We start from the raw sequence: 21,816 nt of genomic DNA on the forward strand, positions 1-21,816 counted from the left end.
TCACATCATCCCAGTGCAGTTTTCTAGTCCTCTTCTAAGCCCCATTCTGCCATTGCTCCCGGGAGACTCAGCCTTCAGATTGAACAGCATAGTTCCGGCAGTGACCCTCTCTGTCGGCGGAGGGGAATGCCAGGGCCCCAACTGTCTGGCTCTGAGGGAGCTGGCTTGCCTTCACTCCTGACCTGCTCTTCCATTTTCCCAGCAACAATGAGGACAGTGCCCAAGGGCTAGTATATCTGTATTTCAAAAAGGTCTGGGTAACAAAGGCATGAGCACTACCTTCTCTCTGACAGGGTAGCGCTTGTGCCAGAAAAAGCAGAGGGAAAACCACTCAGTGTGCGTTGCTAGGAAGCATGGAAATGTTTGATGTTTTGACTTTAGTAGCATTGGAGACTTGGCTTTCTAGTAACATGGGAGCTATAGGTTATTCTTACAGCGTTGAGTGTGTGCTTTTTGGAAAATGTGCCATTAAGGCAGAATTCTCTCATCATATTCTTTTTTCTGCCATTCATTAAAATAGGAACAGAGTTCTTAAAGGATAGACATCTGATTCCCTCCCCCCACCCCCCCAGTGGAGGAACATTAAGACAGAAACCACCAGCTGGGAGGGAATTTGAGGGTACATGAGACATCCCCTATGATTGGGTGAATGAGTAGGAACTCTCCCTGATGGTGCAGCAGGTTAAAGCACAGCACTGAGAAGCTAAAGCCACTTTAGCATGACTTTGATCTCCACCTCGGAGGTGACCCACATGGCAGAATTATTTATTTATACACACACACACACACATACATACATGCATACATACATGCATACATACATACTTGAAGGGGTACAGGCCAGGGGTGCAGGGGTGGTGAGAGGATTCACCAGAGACAGAGTGGGGAGCAGAACAGGCCGACTGATGAAGTACATTGCTGAGGGGAGCAGCAGGCGGGTCAGGAGAGGTCTGCCACGCCATGTGGTCACCACCGGGGCAGGGATCAAACTCATGCTGAAGTGGCTTTAGGTTCTCAGTGCTGTGCTTTAACCCACTGTGCCACCAGGGAGGGCCCCTAAATAAATGGATCTTTAAAAAAAATAATAAGAATGAGTAGGAAAGAAAGAGGGAAAAGTCTAGCTCACTAGGCACTTGAGTTTGAGCCAGAAATGTGATCTTGCTCTGTAGCTGCCTAGTGAAATAGCAGGAAGGATCTTGACCTAAATCTCAGTGTCCTTTGTATCCCACTGGGTAGGACATGAATGGCTTCTGACATAGACGGAGCTGTCCCAGGCCACCTCCTCCAGAAGCACTTTCTGTAATGAGAAAAAGTGTCCACCAAGAATAACTTCTGAATTAGTTTTATAAACTCTACACTGGAAGCATATCTTACAACACAAAACAGTGACACTAAGTTTCTCTGAATTTCTTGGAGCTCATATGTACTAGAATAATATTTACAGTTATAAAGGTCCCAAAAGACATTCCTCATGAAGGTCAACACTTGTCATTAGTCATATACCAACATAAAAATAGTCTGAATTATGAGAATAAAAAGAAAAAAAGTTGTCCAGTAGGTGGCCGCTGACACAGGGAGCTGTTGGGCCCTTGCAATGCGGCGATGTGATGGAGGAACTGAATTTTTAATTTATTTCATTGTCCTGAACACAAATTTCTCTTTCAATAGTTGCTTAAAGCTAGTAGCTACTGTTTTAGAGCTTCACAGAAGACAGTAGTTATAACTTGACTGGGGGTGGGCCTGGAGAATGAGGACACCCCGTTCCCCACAGATCAACGGTGAAAAGTTAGGCTTCAGGGTGGCTTCTGCAAAAAGTTAGGCTTCAGGGTGGCTTCTGCAAAAAGTTAGGCTTCAGGGTGACTTCTGCTAATGGTATTGTGCTGGGTGCTAGGAGGGAAGGCCTTCAAAGAGTCCTGCTGAAAGGGACCCATGTACATAGAAACAAGGGGGAAGGAGAAAGTTTGTGACTGACGAGTGTTGGCCAGGGTGGCGCGACTCACTAGAATCCTGCCATGGTTCTTGATGAGCTCTTTCCAAATCATGCCCAGGCAGATGTGGCAGGCCCTGGAGCAGGAGTTCTGCCTGCTCTTTCTGCTCTCAGGCAAGATGCCAAGAGAGGGGGCATAAATCAGAAAATCATTCCTGGATACATTAATTAAAAGCACCTGTGACTGAAAGTATACTTTAAGGGGATTGCATAGGCCTGATGGATCTCTTTGTTACTTCATTTAATTCCATTAAAGTGTTAAGTCAAAGAGTAGCCAGCACTTTTTACCTGTAGCGCTTCCCAAAACGCTCCATGGTAATGCAATCTGTGTTTTCCCATTGGAACAATGGCGGCGGTGTTTTCTGAACAAGAACTCATCCTCAAACAGAACATAGCTGACAGTTTCATGCCATGAAAGCAGAGACACCAAGCCATAAATTTCAGTAGCTACAAAAAGTGATAAAATGCTGCGACTCCTCCTCTAAGATGAATACCAGTGGACAGTGTTGGGGCTTGCTGATGAAGGAGGGATGTGACCTTCCACACAGAAAAACCTCACCCCATCATGTCAAACATTACATTTTCCTCACACTAAATTTTTCAGTGTGACAAGCATAAATTAAGCATTTGAAAATTAATAGTTTCATCCCCTCTGAAATATGAAGTGCAATTGAAGATGCTTTTATTTCTCTTTCAGTGAATCCCTTTGTAACTAGCAAGAGCAGGCATAATTATCCCATCATCTATCCCATCGGTCTGTGTGTCCCGCTCACAGCATCAGCCGATCAATGAGGCAGAAGTGTGAGGGCACAATAAAGAGAATCAACTTGAAGCTCATGTCGGGAGACCTCCCACACGCAGGCGGAAAGACGGAAGGATTCTAGCTGGAGAAATACTTATACCTTAGGTCTTTCAATGAAAACTTCTACTTGTCCTCATTTTTATTCTTTATTTCCCCCTCCATTCCCTCAATTTTACTGTCCCATGTCATTTGTTTCTATTTGTTTAAAAAGTGCTGTGATTTTATCCTTCTAGGAAAGAGATATGTATTCATTGTAGACAATACACCTAAGAGTTAAAAAGAAAGAACACCAGCTCCTCCGGCCAGAGCTGGCCGTTGTCAACACTGGATGTGTGTTCTAGTTATTCCTGTTCTGTGCACAACCACACAATATTGAAACACAGCTTTTTATCCTGCCTTTTTTTTTCATTAATTGTTACTGAACATTTAAAGATATATTTTTCAAAGTATCATGTGTATTTCCATGCGGAGGTCACCTTTTATTTAAATAGGTCCTTCTCCCCCTTTGTGTGACCCTTAGACTATTCCCCTAACCTCTCTAATTTTCCATTTTCAATAGCAGTGTGATGAAAACTCCACTATTTAAAGTCTTTGTCTATGCCCATTTTAATCCCTTGAGTGTAGAATTCCCTTGTCAAAAAGTACCTTTCTTAGGGCTGTGTAAAGTTATTGCCAAGTTGCAGCCAAGAAAGATCTCCTAGGTAGATGTTATGCATGAGGGTTTGGAGATCAGAGATCTGAACCACAGTCCCCATTTTTCTGCAGTTCGGGATGTGTCCTGAGACATGTGACCTTGGGTGACAGATTAACTTGTCCACGCGTCAGTTTCCAGTGGTGCAGTGAGCCAGCAGCGACTCCAGCCTCAGAGTTCCTGGCTGGGGGCAGTCGGTGAGGTCACTCAAGTAAAAGCACAATGCTACACATGAAAACAATTTTATTTCTGCCGGTAGCATGGGGTCTTTATTTCTCAGTTCTCTCATAAATTCTGGGCACAATGTTGTGTAAAAATCATCAACTTGACAAGTGAAAAAGCGTCTTATCGTTCTAACTTCTGTGACAAAACACATCTTTGAAGCCTTGAAAACATGTGAAATATTTTAAATCATTGGCTGGTTTTGACAAATGTTTTTCACTCAAAGGTCGCCCATTAGAAATGCAGGTATTAGAATATGTGCAAGCCTGCCTTTGTTTGAAAGTGTAACTTATTGATCTGTCTGGAGAGAACAGTTTGCCTGTGTGTGGGACAGAGCCAGTGTGGGCAAGGAGCAGGGAATATGAGCTCAAATCTCTCCTCTCTACACCCTCCGTGAATTGGATGTAGCCGCCGTGATTTATTTTAACCTGTGTAGTTTTACAAGCCAACCACTAGAAAATTAGGAGAAAAGAAGAAAAACATTTACTAACAATCCTTTAGCCCAAACAAATCAAATTTGTTTACTGTCCACACAATTTTAGAGAACGCCGTTAGACATTCTTCCAAACAGGAGGCTGCTTTCCTCTCACTGAGTCTTTTCCATGTAAGTAACGTCATTTTTACCAGGCCCACTAACTTCCGCTCTGTTAGTGTGGACAGAGGGGGCAATGTAGGAGCCCACACTTGCAAGCTGTAAGGAGGTCAGCCATCCATGCACATGAAGATAAGGGATTCTTAGTGCTACTTCGAAAGAATTTAATAGGATTAGTGTGCAGGGTGGGAGGAAGGGAGAGAGAAAAAAAAGAATAATTCCCCATAGTTACTCACTCTCTCATGGGTAAATGACCAACCAAATAGGTTGTCCTGAAACAGGGCCACTGGGCCCCGGAAACTTTGCTGAGCCTAAGGCAACTTCTGGCAGTGGATCATAAGGGAAGGGTCATAAAGTGCAGGACTTATCTGGGACAAAGGTGCAAAATCAAAGCACAAGTAGAGATAAAAGCTGCCATGTTCAGCCTCCCCTTGTGTCGCTCTTCCACACGTCTCCAAGGCCCCCAAGTCCCTATTGTAGGTCCAAAACTGAGAAGCAAGCTGCCCTTTTCCACAAGTCCCTCTGAGCCTACCTGCCTTCAGTGTTTTACAGCATCGCCTGCTTACCTGGTCAGCTCCTCGCCTAGCTCCCAGTAGCTAATCCAAGGGGCTACTTGAAAATGGGGGTGGGGAACATGGCACGTCCCTCTAAAAAATATATATTTATGCATACAGAACTGGGGTACAGGCCAGAGGTGCAGGGCGGTGAGAGGATTCACCAGAGACAGAGGTGGGAGCAGAACAGGCAGATTGACGAAGTACACTGCTGAGGGAGCAGCGGGCGGGACAGGAGAGGTCTGCAGCGCCATGTGGATTCATTATCCCATCATCTGAATAGATGATGGAATATCAGTCTGTGCCTCTGGGTGGGGATCAAACTTGTACTGAGCAGCTGCCGCTAGCTTGTAGTGCTGCGTTTTAACCCACTGCACCACAAGGGAGGGCCCAGCACCTCCCTTTTATGGAGAGTCTCTGTTACAGTTTTGCCCATGTCATGTTAGTGGGAGGTGTGTGTGAAGGAAAGAAACTCAGGCCCCCTGAGGTGGGAAGGCGAGTGGGTGGTGAAAGTCTCCAGGAGAAATGATACAGAAAAGGCATCAGAGCATACCAGGGGGAGCAGAAAATGTCACTGTGACTTCTAAGCAGGAATGTGATGGGTATAGGTTAGTTTGAAATTGTTATTGAAGCAGCAAAGGAAATGGTGTTGATGAGGGCTCATACTCACACATTTAAAGGCTCTTTTAAGACCAGATTTTATTTAGCTTTTCTTTGACGGCTCCCCATAAATTTTAAAGACATAACACCATGCGTCTAGTACCAGAGGAGTTTGCTAATAAACATGACTTGTGTAATAAATGCAGGAGGGGCTACTAAGAATCACAGTCTTAGTTATCACAGAGTAGAAAGATCAATTTTGTCATCAAATAAGCATTCCGTTGGCGAAATGGAGAAGGGTTTTTAGGTCTCAGATCTGTTCCTTCTCATCCCTTGGTTCATCCCAACCAAGGCTGTGCCTTTGCATGTTGGGTGGGATCACTTGGTGGGGTACACAGCAAGTTTGTCGATCCTTTAATTCAGTGTCTGCTGTTTCATTCTCGTGAAAGCAGGCAGTGCACTGCTTTCCATACGGAGCCCACTGAGCATCTGTCCTCAGAAGTGCTCACATTCCTAGGCAAGGAGAAACTGTGGACACATTAACAAGAGAGAGTAAGGGTCTGGTCACTTTTCAAGATCATCTGCGATATTATTGAATATTATTTTTTCCTGATTTCAACCTTGATTCGGAATCTATACAGAGGAGGTCTCACTGACCAGTAATGAAAAAAAGAGGTGGTGGTGGGAGGTGGAGTTTGCTTTTACTTTTAGAGATTTCTTGCATAAATATCACATCAAATTGGTAGGCAGGTAAGTTGCTGGAAGATGAAGTTGAGGATGGTGGGATGAAATGGTAAAAACACTAATGTTAGGGTTCTCCCTGGTGGCACAACGGGTTGACGCAAAACACTGTGAAGCTCTCCAAAGTCAAGGCAGCATGAGTTCGATCCCCAGCCAGGGGGCTGACCCACATGGCCTAGCAGGCCTCTCCTGACCCACCCGCTGCTCCCCTCTGCAGTGCTCTTCCTTGATCTGCCTGTTCTGCTCCCCACGCTGTCTCTGGTGAATTCTCTCACCCACTGTACCTCTAGCCTGTACCCCAGTTCTGTAAGCATAAATAAATCTTTAAAAGCAAACAAACAAACAGACAAACAAAAACACTAATGTTAGATTTAGGAGATACAATTTAATTGCCTTTTGCCATGTGTTAAGACTCTCAGTTAATTTATTTGTGAAATGACTTCTTTATTTAACAGTTATAGAAGTTTGCACCTCTTCAATATCTGTTGTCCAATCACACCTATCAGCAAAGCACCCAGCATCCTCCAACATCATCCTCTGGGCCACCCCATTTTGCTCTCCACCTTCCACACCCCCTTCTTCCCTCTGGTAGTCTTCATTTTAAAGTCAGATTTCTAGGGTTTGTTTTTGTCTGAACCTTTGTTTTGTTTGCCTGTTTTCCATGTGATGAAATCATTCAGCATTTGTCTGTTATTCTCTTCCTGACTTATTTAACTCAGCACAGTCACTTTGAGTTGCATCTATGTTGTCACACATGACAAATATTCAGCTATCTTATAGATATGGGGTGTTCCACTGTGTGTATACCCCATCTCCTTCCACTCCATCTGTTATTGGGCAGTAAGGTACTTTGTGTAGTTTGGCCATTGTAAGAGTGTTTCACTGAACATAGAAGTGCTTATTTTCCTTTGAATGAGAATTTTGAAAGGTGGGCATGCTGGGCCATATGCTAGATCCATTTTTTATATTTTTAGAAACCTCTATACCGTTTTCCATAGGGACTAGACCAGTCCACATTCCCAGCAACAGTGTAAGAGGGTTTCTTCTCCTCAGCATCCTTTGGCAATGCTTATTTATTCTGAGTTAACTTCTGAGTATGGTCTGAAATAATTGTCTCATATCATTTCTTTGCATGTGGCTGTTAAATTTTCCCAACACCACTTGTTGAAGGCATTTTCTTTTCTCCAATGCAGATTCTTGGCTCCTTTGTCATAGATCAGCTGTTAACAGATGTGGTTGATTTATGGACTTTCAATTCTATTCCATTGATCTGTTTGCCTACTTTTACCCCCATACCACGTAATTTGATTACTATAACCTGGTAGTTTAGATTGAAGTTGTAGACTATGATAACTCTGTTCTTGGGGGGGGGTTTGGTTTATTTTTGGGGGGTCAAGATTGTTTTGGCTTTATAAAGATTTTTATAGTTCCTTTCATTTGTTCTATTGAAACTTTGATGGGATTGCATGGAATCTGTTTATTACTTTGGGTAAGATGACCATTTTAAAAATGTTAATTCAATCCATAAGCAGGCATTATCTGCTTTATTTCTTTGAATGATGTCTTATAGTTTCCACTGTATAGTGTTAAGTATATTCCTAGGAATTAATTTTGATACGATGGTAAATGGGTTTATTTTCCTGATTACTTCTTCTAGCTCATTGTTTGTCTTATAAATAAACTTTTTATTAACTTAAAGACTCATGGATGAGAGATATGCAGAGATACTTGGGAGAGATATGGGTGAGAGATGGGTGGGGAGGCTGAGGTTTGTCACCGATTCACTTTAGACTGATGTATGTTTCTCCTACCCCCATTTTGGTGGGGTTTTACCATAAAGGGCAGTTGAACCTTATTAAATGCCTTTTCTGCATCTATTTTTGTCTTGCCTTTTGTTAATGTGGTAGACTACATTGATTGATTTTCAGATGTTGAACCATACAGCACTGGACTAATTTCCATTTAGTCATGTGATAGGATCCTTTCCATGTATTGCTACATTCAGTTTCTTAAGATTTTGTTGAGGAGTTTTTTTTTTTAAAGATTTTATTTATTCACACAGAACTGGGGTACAAGCCAGAGATGCGGAGGGTGAGAGGATTCACCAGAGACAGAGCAGGGAGCAGAGCAGGCAGATCTATGAAGTACACTGCTGAGGGGAGCAGCGGGTGGGCCAGGAGAGGTCTGCCGGGCCATGTGGATCTCCTCCGGGGAAGGCGGGAATCGAACTCACGCGGAAGTGGTTTAAGCTTCTTAGTGCTGTGCTTTAACCTGCTGTGCCACTAGGGAGGGCCAAGGATTTTTTCACCTGTGTTCATCATGGGTGTCGGGCTATAGTTTCCTTTCTTGTGTTCTTGTCTACTTTTAATATCAGCATAATGATGGCTTTATAAAATGTGAAGCATACCCTTCTCCTCGGTTTTTTTTTGAAGAATTTGAGGACAGTTCCACATTATACCACCCTGAGTGGTCCAGACCTTGACTGTAAGCATATTTAAATGCTCTTAATATCCTCATCCATCACCTCCATGTTAAAACTAAAGGTGTGGGAAGCATTGGTTTAATCATTTTTATCTTTTAGCTTAATTATGAGAGTCTGAAGTTTGCTTTATTTGGAATTTTTCACACCAATTCTACAAATAAATTTCAGTATGCTTTAAGTTATTGAGACTATGTTACTGCAGAAGAAAATTCTTTGTCTTCGAAAAATCATGGCTTTACACTTTAATCAAGATAGTCACTATTTTGGTTATACTATAGTAGAACCTATTCTTGTATCAGAGTTAATCAGAAAAGAACAGTTCATTGAATTGCGGCCAGATTCTAAAACCTGCCTTTTCAGAATATGTGACACATGAGGCTGTTTACATCTATTTTAATTAAAATTAAATCAAGTAAATCTAGAATGATTCATTTTCTCATCACACTAGATCGTTCTAGCTAGTCTGTGTCCATAGTGGATGTCAGTTACTGTTTTGGATAGTGGGGATTATAGACAATTTCTTTCATTGCAGAATGTCTATTGCATAGCTCTATAATACAAGGAGTCTGTATCACATTGTTTAGGGTATTCAGCACAGATTTCAGGTGGAATTTTTATGTCAGTTTTAGTTCCGAACCTTAAGTTGCAACCTTTAATGGACGTTCAAGGTTTCTCATCCACCTACCCACTCTTTTCTGCAGGTCATGTTCAGTGTGTCTGATCATTTGTTACAATTAACCGTTCATGTCTCCCTCTTTTGGTCTTGTAGGTCTTGCGTGACAGACATGTGTGAATGTCCAGTTCATAAAAACTGCTACTGTGAGTCATTCCTGGCATATACACGAGCCTGCCAGCGAGAGGGCATCAGCGTTCACTGGGAGCCTCAGCAGAACTGTGCAGGTGAGAGGTTCATGGAGGACCCATCCCTTACCAGGTCACTGCAGTGCCCAGGATGGCAATGAAAGAGACTTGCTGATGGAATGAACCAGAGAAAAATCCCTTTATAACTTGACAGAACACAGGGACTTCCCATGGGCCAAGATAGAAAGCACTTAAGAGCAATGCTCTGGGACAAGCACATTTGAACAATTTAAGGATTTCCACTGTTGCAAAATCCTCCCAACCTCAAGCCACCAGCTGGATGTACTCAGCACATGGACAGCTGTGACTTAGGTTATGTGCGGAGCAAGAGATTCAGGACAATTACAGTCATTTAAGGTCTTCAGGATGTGTGATTTTTTTTATGGGTTCATAAATCTAGCAAGATGTTCTTTATGTTCTTTCCCCTCTAGGAGATAAATTGCTGTAATAGTTGCTAAAGCTTTTTGATCTCAGGAAAGTTAATAAGCTTATTTTATATCTGTAAAATGGACTTACTCATCCAAGAAAATACTTATTTTGTAAGTGGGTAAGTGCTGGGCATTGTGCTAAGCATTGTGAGTACTTGGGAGATGAAGACACTGTCATTAAGTTGCTGGCAGTCCAATGGAGAAACTGCATAAAAACAGTAACTCTAAACAAATGCTTACAAACTATGATAAATGTGAGGAGGGAAAGGAATATGGCAGAGCAATAGGAAATAACTGGAGTGGGTAGCAACTCAGATGTGAGGAGGGAAGGCTTCTCTCTGGAGGTGATATTTCAGCTGGACCCTGAAGCATTGAAGAGTGTCAAAGCAAGTAGTCCATACGGAAGAAACTGTTTTTAGGCTTCAGGTAGGAAAGAATAGCACACTGGAAATGGGAGAGAGCTAGTGACTTGGGCACGTTGCAGGAAGGCACGGAGAACACATGGTACAGAAGGAGTAGAAACAGGAGCTGGATCATGCCGGGCATTGCCAGTCTTGGGGGAGGATTGGGGCCTCTGGTGGTTTTTGTTTTGTTTTTAATATTATTTATGCATATAGAACTGGGGTACAAGCCAGAGGTGCAGGGGTGTTGAGAGGATTCACCAGAGACAGAGTGGGGAGCAGAACAGGCAGGTCAAGGAAGTACACTGCTGAGGGGAGCAACAGGTGGGTCAGGAGAAGTCTGCGGTACTGTGTGGGTCACCTCCGGGGCCAGGGATTGAACTTGCGAAGTGGCTGCAGCTATCTTTGTGGTGCTGTGCCTTAACCTGTTGTGCCACCAGGGAAGGCCCCCTCTGGTGGGTTGTAAGCAGACTTCTTTCTGCTTTTTCACCCTGGTGGCTCTGTAGAAGATAATTAGATGGGGCAAGTTAACCAGGTAGTTATCTAATGCAGAAGTTGTGAATAAATGACAGTAGCTTGAAGCAAAGTAGAAGCAGCATCCGGAGAGAGAAGAGAGAGTGGAGATACAATTTGGAATTTTACGATAATATCTACTCTGCAGTTATAAGCATTACTGATGTGTGTGCGAAACACCTAGAAAAGTATCCATTTCATGGAGGAACTCAGTTCTTAGTAGTAAATTTGGCAGATTAGTTGACCAAAAAATATCTGTTACCTACTTCAAGGCTTGACAAACTTTTTGCTGTAAAGGGCCAGTTTTGTTTGGAGTAAAGAGAGGGATTTGTGTACTATTCTACACAAAGCCTAATAGCCTACGCTCTAGTATAGGAAAAGTAGCAGGTCCTGCCATTTCTGACTTAGAAGGTCTATGTTGGTGGGAGGAAGCAACAGTGTTCTGGCTGGAACTGCCATCAAGGAGGAGCATCGCTTGGAAGCTGTGTTCATCTAGATGTTTCGTTCATCTAGACCGGAAAATCTTGACCTGGCAGGACACTGGTGTCACTCCAGGAACTTACAAATAAACCAGAAACCTTTGCTGGGCCTCACGCCCAGATATCCTGCTTTAATTGGCGGACTGTATCTTTTAAAACCTCTCGGGTAATTCTGACCTGCAGCCAGAGTTGAAACCACTGAGTTAATTGGTGTGTTTATTTGGGTTCACAAGGGGGGGAAGGTTGATGGGTATCCTGGGGCTACTAAAGCCTCCTCAAGTTGCCCCTTGATACAGTCACTAGTCTGTGTCCTTGAGAAACACCAAGATCTTTTTATCTCCTTGACTTCCCTTTTGGATTTGTCCTTTTCTTTAAAAACTCAAATTCAGTCTTTATATCTGAGTTCACTTTCTGCAGCAAGCATGCTTCTCTATCAATTCTTCTTTCTTAGAGGAGTATTGATGTGCTGAAAAATCAATCAGGCTCCTAAAAATGAGACTGAATGACTTACTGCTAACTCCGAATCAGAGTGGGGCAATGTAGAAATGGTGGCAGTGACAAAGGCTAGATTCTTCCAGCATATACTCTTTGTTCTCTTTCCCCATGAAGAGTCCTCCTTCCTTTAAAAAATTGAATGAGATATATGGTGTCCAACCCCATCCTTCCATCCTGCTGAAACATAGGGCTCAGTCGAACATCACTAATTTATTAACTAGGGTGCTGCCAGAGTTGAGATCAGAGTGGATTCAGAACACATGCACACTCTCCCCTGGCCCATGGTTAATTGAGCATCATTCTAGTGCACACATGGCAATTGAAGAGTCCACATTTTATCTCAGCACACTGATTTCAGGAACTGAATCTCACAAGCTAAAATTACATTTTTGATGGAAAAGGAATCTAGTTCCTGAAATCTTCCATTTACCACTTAAAATTAGTAGAACCTCTGAATGAAGTGTAACTCTGTCAGTGTGTGGCTGCAGGGAAACCTCTCTCTCTCTCTCTCTCTCTCTCTCTCTCTGTCTCTCTCTCGCTCTCTCACTCTCTCTCCCTCTCTCCCTCTCTCCCTCTCTCTCTCTCTCTCTCTCTCCCTCTCTTTCAGAAATTTACAGAGATAGGCAGATGAACCAGTAGATTCAGTTCTGATTCATCTGGAAGACTGACAACTATAAGAACAATCTTTACTTGATTTTAGCTCCCAGATCTTTTGAATTATGACTGTGCAGAGAAGGCCATTTAATACAGAGAATACAGAGGAGAGAAATTTTCCAGGGCAAAGAGCTTTAAACAAGAAGCCTTCCAGGTGAGAAACTGAATGAACAAGTGGTATTTCCACATTCAGCCTGAATTTTAACACTATCACGGCTACCAATACAAAGTGTGAGCCCACTAACTGTGACAAGAAGGACTGAGCCCCATTTTCACCTGTAAATTATTGGTAAATATACAATATGCAAATGACTATTGTGAAGTTCTGTACAAGTATAGAAATGACTTGTATTATTTATCTTTTTCTAAGGACATCCTGTGCCTGAAACATACACTAGCTCTTTATATTACATTTTCCCTTATTTAATACCTGTTAAATTCTATATGGTAACTTTCTATAACCTATCTACTACTGATGAAGACAATATTGCTTAGAATATTGGTAACTGGCTAAAAGATACAGAACTAGAAAGCAAAAAAATCTCAGAATCCACCCAAGTCAATTTTGAGATAACCTCTGTTTTTAATCATTAGGATTACCCAGGCAAGCATTTTAAAAAATCTACTTAAATATGAATATATGTTTGTTTATAGATTTAGATAAGCTTCAAACAGTGTGTGCAAATACTTGTCGAGATTTTTATTAGCCTTAGTGACTTTCCAATTTCTATTCATCTGTTACTTGTTATTGGAAATTCTTACTTGTTATTGTGGAAGTAACTTCTACTTCTGCAACTTGCTATACCCTTGCTTCAGCCTCTTACTTTGCTATCCATAGTGGATTTTCTGCCACCTTCTGTATGACACTTATTGTCACTGCACTTTCAGTAATGCTTTTATAGGTGAAAGGTGCTAAGATATTCAGAGTGATGTGTGTGTGTGTGTGTTTCTACAGCACACTGTGTTCTGTGAGAATGAGCAATGCCTTCCTTGTGTTCCTCTATAAATTTCAGGTGTTTTCTCTGTAAAGGCCACATATTTGTAGCCTTTTTGCTACCATATCACTTCCCCAGTCATACACATACTCTTGAGCTTTTCCTTGGCAAACTGGATGCCTCTCATCAAAGTTTAGAACATAAAGTCAGTACTGTGGTGTTCAGCACCCACTGGGTGGAGGGTGATTTCCACAGGCCACAGGATCACACTTACTGAATTTGTTGATAAAGTGCCTATGTGAGTTACTCCATAAAGTAACACAAACTGATACTTGCATGCATTATGTAGTAACTTCCATGTGTCCCCATGAGGGTAGATATTTGCTGGCCGGAGCAAGTCTGGTAGTTTCCTGTTATTTAAAAAATATATACTTAACCAAGTAAATATTTTTAAGGTGTTTTGTGCAAATTGTATCACTTTTTAAGGAAGATTTATTTATTTATGCATACAAGAACTGGGGTACAGACCAGAGGTGCGTGGGGTAAAAAGAGACATGTAGTTCTAGTGCAGTACACTGCTGAGGGGAGCAGAGGGACAGACAGGAGAGGTCTGCTCTGCAATGTGAGTCAAACTGGTGCTGCAGTGGTTGCAGATAGCTTCATAGTGCTGCACTTTAACCCCTTGTTCCACTAGCGAAGGCCCAAGATGTAGCACTTTTATATTAAAAACTTATCTTTCAGCATTTATAAATTTCATAAGCCATTGAATTCCAGAAGGGAAAACAAGCTCTAGGTCAGTATTAACTTTCTAGTATTCTCTAAGTTGTGCCAACTTGAAGGCAAATCTGGTCCTGTCTTTCCCCAATGAAACCCTTCTAATGCCTACTTTACCAAGACGTGCAGCCTCTGCCTCCTCCTGTGCCGTTGTCTCCTTTATTTTCCCTCCTCAGGTCCATGCCCAGGCACCAGGGATCCTCCTTTACTTGACTGCACCATGGACCACGTGTTGGTCTTCTCTACCTTTGCAGCTCACAGTCCCTGGGTCATTTGTTGCTGTTGCCTGCCAGTTTGACTCGCCTTTTAAGCCACAAGTGGGATCTATTCTTTTGTATCTTCCTGGATCCTACCTCACCCTCAACGTTAAGTTTTGTTCTCTCTCATTCTCTCACTCTGCTTTGTTTTCCTTGTTTAACATTTTGCATTTTATGGACAATCTTCCCATGTCAACTGTATCTACTTAGTTGTAACTCCTGGCTCCTGTAATTAGAGGCGAGGGTTGATATCTGATTCACATTTGATTTCCTGGCCTAAGCGGATTCCAGGCACATAGTAGATACTTAGTGGTTGTTTATCGACTTAATTTAAATTGAAGTGGAGGCTTCATTTGTACTATTAAGGTGAATACTAGAGAAAATATCTTCTTTCTCCAGCAGTTTTTCTACATTCTATTTACATTCTTGTAGATTGTAAAGGATTCCTGTAGATCGTAAATGAAATATGAGTTTCAACAGTAAAAGGCATGCTATAACAGAAGACAATTAGTAAGTTAGGTGGTTAAACTAGAAGAAAAACTTAAAAAGTCAGAAATAAAAGAGTATATGAAAGAGTTTATGTCTAGAAAACAATGAGGGAAAAAGAAAAAAAAGCCAGTTGGGAAAGAGAAAATTCTGCTAAATTTTCATACCGAAGGGATTTTTGTAGGATATGAAGGGGAGCAAGGTATCTGGAGGATAAAATAAGTTGAAAAGAAGCATTCTGGAAGGAGCAGAGTGAAAATCGAGTTCAAGGCCAGCCAAATTTAATCCACACTGGGAAATGGAATGATGCATTGAATGTCATTAAAATTAAATCCTCATCCAACAGGCATTTATTGAATTGCTCCCCTGTGCTTGGTCCAATGTCAGGCAGGATTTTGGGTCACAAAAACAAGGACTCTGCCTTCAGGACCCAGGTCTCAGGAGTTCTCACTCTTCAATATGGGGTGCTTGTCATAGTGACCTGGAACTCTAAATCAATAGCTACCCAGCTCCCACTGCAGCCCACAGCAAACATCTGAAGGAATGGAAACAAGAAGTATATAGCATTTAAAAGGTTGTCAAAGGATTCTAATGAATATCTTTGATTAAGACCTATAATTACATTGTAATTTTGGAATCTAGGCAGAGGAGGGAAGGGTATCCAGGGGAGATCCCAGAAGCTTCCTGAAAGAGATAACTTAGGAAATGATTAGTTGAAAAGAGAATCCAAATGTAGGTATTAGATTCCAGAGGAGTTTTTCAGAGCTCTTTCATGGGAAGTTAATGATAAAATTGTGTTACTGATAGAGGGAGAGAGTGAAGGAGTTAAGAGTGGAGGACAGGAAGAAAAGGAGGAGGAAGAGGAAGGAAGAAGAGGAATAGAAGGAAGGGAGAGGGAGGATGTTAAAGGTAATGTGAATATTTCATGCTAGAACATAGCCAAAGAAACCTGTTAGAAAGAAGGTATTCTCAAGGCAGTAGCAGAACTTGGAGAGTTCAGTGTCAGTAAGATAAAATGGACATAAAGATTATGGGGAAGTTTTGGGATCATAGGGATTGCCAATATGTCAATGATATTTTCAGATCAACACTAATCTTTCACAAAACCCAAAAAATTGTTTAACCTATGACTGACTTTCTTCTTCCTCCAAAAGTCATAGTTCACTTACTCTTTATGCTTGTCATCTGCTGTTATCAACACTGTGACTTGTCTTCTTCACCACTTTTCCAGATTTGTTTCACCAAAATTTTCATTAATGACTATAAATGTTCCTACTATTGAAAAGATGGTGCAAAAGAGAGAGGAAGGTATATTACATGGAGTAAATTCCTGGAAAAGATGGGTCAGAAAACAGGATTGACAATTACAGGGTGGATGCAAATGAGGAGGACAGAGTGTAGGGAAATGAATTAAGGACAGTCTTGTAGGTGACATCAATCCACCAGTGAGAGGGGATGCGTGCTCTGGAACTAAGGGAGAAATTCCAGTAGGGTTTTTGGTAGAAGATGACGGGGAGGAATAGTAGGATGTTCCATTGTATATCATTTTGCACTTTGGAAATATTAGTTATCTTCTAGTTGGCTAAAGAAGCTTAAGTCCGAAAGCATGAATGAGACTGTTGTTTATAGGACCGGTTCCCAATCTTGACTGCACATTAAAATCACATGTGCTGTAGGGCATTTTACAGAATGACTGCTAATCAATCCCACCTTCAGAAGTTTTATTATAATTGATCTGGCTTGGTGTATAGGTATCTGGAAACTGAAACAAATTCTAATTTCCAGGTTCTGTAGAGATGTAACAACACCTGGATGAAGTTATTGTGTGTAAATATGGTATTTAGCTAGGATGTTTCCAAATGATTGGTGTGCACAATGTTTAGGTTTTTCTGTCATTGAAAAGAGAAAATGGAAGGACTTCAAAGGGTCAATGGAAAGATAAATATTATCAGGGAAACACAAGGTGAGATTTAAAGGGCGACCCAGCCGCTTTTCCATATAACTATAGAATAAATAGCTCAGTGATTAGGTTTCTGGGAAACAAGGAATGGATGATTGACATTCACTTATAATGGCACTAGATCAAGACAGAGGACGGGTCTTGAGGACTGACTCAACTACAGGAGAAGGCTGGTAGCCTAAAGAATGGAATTAAATTATAAAAAGTTGAAACAATTTAGTAGTAACTTTTTATGGAACCAATATATTGGTTAGGGTCCTGGCAGAAAACAAATGGCATAGGTAAAATGACCGACTGAGGCAAGTTTGATAGATGGACTACTTTAGCAGGTATCAGTGGGCTATAAGAAATAATATGGAAAAGTTCAGTACCTTGGTAATGAACTATTTTTATTCCAAATACCTTGACACCAAATATGCTGGGCTTTATCTTCAACCCCCAAGAGACCCAGTGGGTGTTCTATGATCAAATTCAATTCTGACACTATGCAGAGTCAGCGTCAGACTCTACAATGTCAAGGGCTCAGTCCCAGGAGCCTGCCTTCATTTCAGATATCACTTGCACGTATGGTGTTCCAAGGTTGCCCCTACTTCTGCAAGACTTGGCTAGGAAAGTGGGGTGGAGGGAAATTCTTATATCCTTTTTTCTTTAAGGGCCCAATAGCTGCTAGTGTGACCCACAGAACTCTGGAAAACACACTCTTTATTGATACTGCTGGTTTGTTATGAGGGTACAGATGAAGTCTAGTGATGAGGGCCACAGGAGCTTCTGACCAACGGAGTCAGCACCTCAATGGGTTCACCAATTCTGTAACTTTCAGAACCCCATCATTTGTTAATCAGGGATTTCTTAAGGAATTTCAGGAGATTTCACTGGCCATTGGGGATTAACTCAACATCCAAACCCACTCCCCTTCTGGTGGTTAGGGTTGGGGCTACAATTTCAAATCCTTTGATCATGTCCTCATATTTCTGGAGACCAGCTCCCTCTCTGCAGCCCTCCAGGGACCCTTAGCCACCACCCAGTCTTTAGCATACTAAATACACTCTCATTCTGGGACTCCAAGGGTTTTAGAAGCTGTGAACCAAGAACTAGAGACAAAGGTTAAGTGTTTTTATTTTTTGTTTGCCATCAAACAGCATCGCATTATTATATCTGTATCTATAGAGCTGTGTCTGTTTTTATCATAGCACACTTCAGCTCATGAAAGAGTGATGTTAAATACCTCTCTAGGCTTTTTACTAACTCATGGTGTGTTAGGCATGGTCAAACACAAACATTCAGAGGTAATTGTTCGCATACCTTGAAAGATTTGAGATCTTTCACTTGCTTGAAAACCAGTTCAATTTTTCTGTTTTGCAATTACATGATTCTTTGTTAGGCATTCTTAGGCAAACTGCATAAACAACAATAGAAGTAACCAAACAGATGAAGATCTTCCATGCTTTTGTTTAAAGCTTCAACTGAAGACTAGGTTTTACTGGAATTCCCACTATTAGAGACCCTCCTCTAATATCTACATGTGTTAACGTCCCTACTCATGAAGCTGAGGGATGGGCTTTTTATCACTAGAAATAATTCAGATGGAAATCAGTGTGTCACAAGACATCCAGAATGTTTGTATTCTTTTCTTTCTGACTACTCTCTTTACAAATTCTTAGAAACTCAAAATATTGTCAAGATAATTTTATCTCTAATTTAGCAAAGATAGCACATTGATTATGATTTGGCTAAATCATCCTTTTTATATTCTCTGGCCCAAGCAGGGAGACACATCCCTCCTCTAATTGCACATCTGATTTTTCTCTTTTTAATTTTACCCCACTCTTGCTCTAACTTGCCTCAAATTGATTAACTCAATACAGGGTCACTGTGATTAAAATTTATCACACATTTCCAATATCCTTAACAGGATTTTTACTCTATATGTAATTCCATACACTTGAATATTGATGTTGTTGCACAAATTTTCCTATTCATCATAGCCCAATAACTAGAAGAATGATTTGGAGTTAATTTTTCTTACTAGTCTCAATAACTAAATAACCTTATAGATTTTCTTGTTGCTTTACTAAAGTGCAGTTTGTCTTATGTAGGCATAAACTACGCTTTCATTTTCTTTCACTTTGAAGTTCGCTGGCCCAGGAGGTGAACCTTCGATCTTCTTTGCTCCAGTATCAGTGATTCCCAGAATATCTGGGGAATATTGGCTGTTTGTTATCCCTTTGTTAAAATGCAAAGTCAAACTGTGCCCTGTGAAGGTCTATGCAGTGAGTGGCCGGAGCCTACAGAAATGGTGTTGGGCTGAGGGTGAGTTAATGTGGCCATTTCTCTTGGTCTCATCTCTGGCTCTTTTTGTTCAGCCACCCAGTGTAAGCACGGTGCTGTGTATGATACCTGCGGCCCAGGATGTGCCAAGACCTGTGACAACTGGAATGAGATCGGGCCATGCAATAAGCCGTGTGTTGCAGGCTGCCACTGTCCAGCAAACTTGGTCCTGCACAAGGGAAGGTGCATCAAGCCAGTCCTTTGTCCTCAGCGGTGACCTTTGTTCTGCTCCTTAAGACTTTGAAACCTGGTGTCCTTGACACTGAAGTGGAAGAGCCAATGAAGGACTGCAATATTTGTGTGCTGATTCTGCAATTACACACACACACACACAGAGTATATATGTGTACATATATATATAGATATATAGATATATTCAGAAACATTTCATCATTTATATAAGCTAGAGATGGATAATTATATGTATATTTTTTGCTATAAGACATGTATTATTTCTAGGATCCTAATCTGTAATCCATTGGATACATTGTATAAATAAACCAGGTGTTTTTAATTTAAATAAGGCAGCATGCAGACATACTGGGTGGTTTTAACATCACAAACATTTGTCATTTTTAAGGAAGTTTTCTAAGAAACCTATATTGCCTGCCTGCACTAATTTTAGCTTTGAATCAGGATTTGCAGTTGAGTTGGAATACTTTGCTGGAGAAGAAAAGACTTCTCTAGGGGCAATTCATGGTTCCAAAACCAGGAATGCATGCCTAGAGAGATGGCTGGTGATTGGCGACAGGCCCTAATGGTGCATGTCAAGCGAGGGATAGGCCGTTAGGCTCTATCGGGTCATGGTCTGGTGTTATTTCCAAAACTGATTGGCTAGTTATCAAGAAATACATACTTGTCTCTAGAGCATAACCAAAGAAACAAATGACTCCTGTCATCTCTGCTTTTCCCTGCAGTTCCTAATTATGTATGTGTGTATGATGGACACATCCACATATCTGTCACATGTGAAGCTAAGGTGTGTCTGGGTGACATGTTAGTTTATTGAGCATGAACAAAAATTTTAGAACAAAAATTTAGAAACTGTTGCACCACATCTGAAAACAAACATGTTTTTGGATCTCTGAGCAATTTGGGATCAGCAGATCTAATGAACTGATGTGTACCAGTGATATTCTGTTACTAGTCTATGTATAAAATGAAAAGTCTTTAATTATTTCTAGAGAATTCCTCTACTGATGCTATTTGGTGAGTATTAACCCGTCTTACTTATCAGGCAGTGAGAAAATCTTTACTGACTGCACGATCAGTCCAAAGAATGGAATGTACTTGCTCTGATTTGCTGATACATTACTACTAGTCACCACCTGATTTTCCTGACATTTGCTTTCAGTTGAATAAGTGAAAATGTCAACAAAATAAAGCCCACTGATATCTAAAAATAAAATGTTCTGCATTGTAGTAAATAAAGGGCTCAAGATTTAAAACAAAGCATTTTCTATTTCAAGATGTGCTGTGTTCTATGTTATATATAAATAAGATAAATCAATTTCAAATTTGTCAATTTGAACAGTTTTATTTGCATATATTTTATGTACCCTACAATATTTTTTATAAAGTATTATTAATAGACAATAGCAACCCCTTCATTTTTTGGCAGTCAGCATCTTGTCATTGTTAAGACACGTGTATTTCTTTTATATATATATATATTCATGACTGCAAAAGCCCTAACTTGGCATTTTACTGAGTCATCCCTAGTTCTTTTAGTAAACTGAATAAAATTTGGAGTGTAACATTGGCTGGTTGGGGTATGCTGTAATGTGGTTGTTATTGTTGTGCTTGTTTTTGAAATGCTCCAGCATTGGGGACCCAAGGTAACTGGATCATTTTACTGTTGTTCGTGGAAAGAGAGCTCTGATTTAGGTGACTGGGCCCAGGGGTAGTTTGAGACCTTGTTCACAAGGCTTAGGGCCATGCTATTGCTTATCCATAATGCAAAGAGGCTGAGAAGTATAAGGGCGGGAATGAGAGTCATAGACGTGGCCACTGTTAAGTCATCAAAGGTTGGATTGGTATCCAGTTATATGAGATTCCTTGCACAGTAATCTGAGATATTCAGTTTGCCCGTTCCCACCTGCCATCTCTTTCATTCTTCCCACTGTTCTGGAAGGCAAAATAGGGCAATCAGTTTACTCCTCCTGGTTGGTTTCTTTTGGATTTCTTTAAATTACTTTCCAGTTCCTTTTGGGGTTTCCCTCTATACGAGAAAGACGCAGAAGGGAAATGATGCAAAAGGGAAAATTCTGGATGATTACTTGCTACTTATGATTCACCCAAGAGCTATGTGACTTGAGCCAATAAGACTAAACAGCATCTTACCCAGCATTTTTTATCATGGTTACCTATGAGAGATAAAGACACAAAAGTTCCTCATGGTTCAATTTCATCATTTTGAGTGGCTTGTTTACAGATTTATGTAACTTGCCTTACCCAGGGTTTAGTTTAAACTTTGTACATTTCTTTCTTTCTTTCTTTCTTTCTTTCTTTCTTTCTTTCTTTCTTTCTTTCTTTCTTTCTTTCTTTCTTTCTTTCTTTCTTTCTTTCTTTCTT

The 21,816-nt window shown here is 41.0% G+C and overlaps 1 protein-coding gene across 1 annotated transcript in view; it reads left to right on the forward strand.

The window, feature by feature from the left end:
• BMPER (BMP binding endothelial regulator) overlaps positions 1-20,693 on the forward strand; it is a 239,854-nt gene extending 219,161 nt beyond the window's left edge. The window contains exons 14-15 of the mRNA XM_004676848.1: positions 9,441-9,571; positions 19,278-20,693. Of these exons, the coding sequence (XP_004676905.1) occupies positions 9,441-9,571; positions 19,278-19,459 (313 nt within the window). The 3' untranslated portion in view covers positions 19,460-20,693. The remainder of the gene's footprint in view (positions 1-9,440; positions 9,572-19,277) is intronic.
• The last annotated feature ends 1,123 nt before the right edge of the window (positions 20,694-21,816 follow it).

This window comes from Condylura cristata, unplaced genomic scaffold (assembly GCF_000260355.1).
Source record: "Condylura cristata isolate star-nosed mole 26May11 unplaced genomic scaffold, ConCri1.0 scaffold00005, whole genome shotgun sequence".
Taxonomy (NCBI): Eukaryota; Metazoa; Chordata; class Mammalia; order Eulipotyphla; family Talpidae; genus Condylura; species Condylura cristata.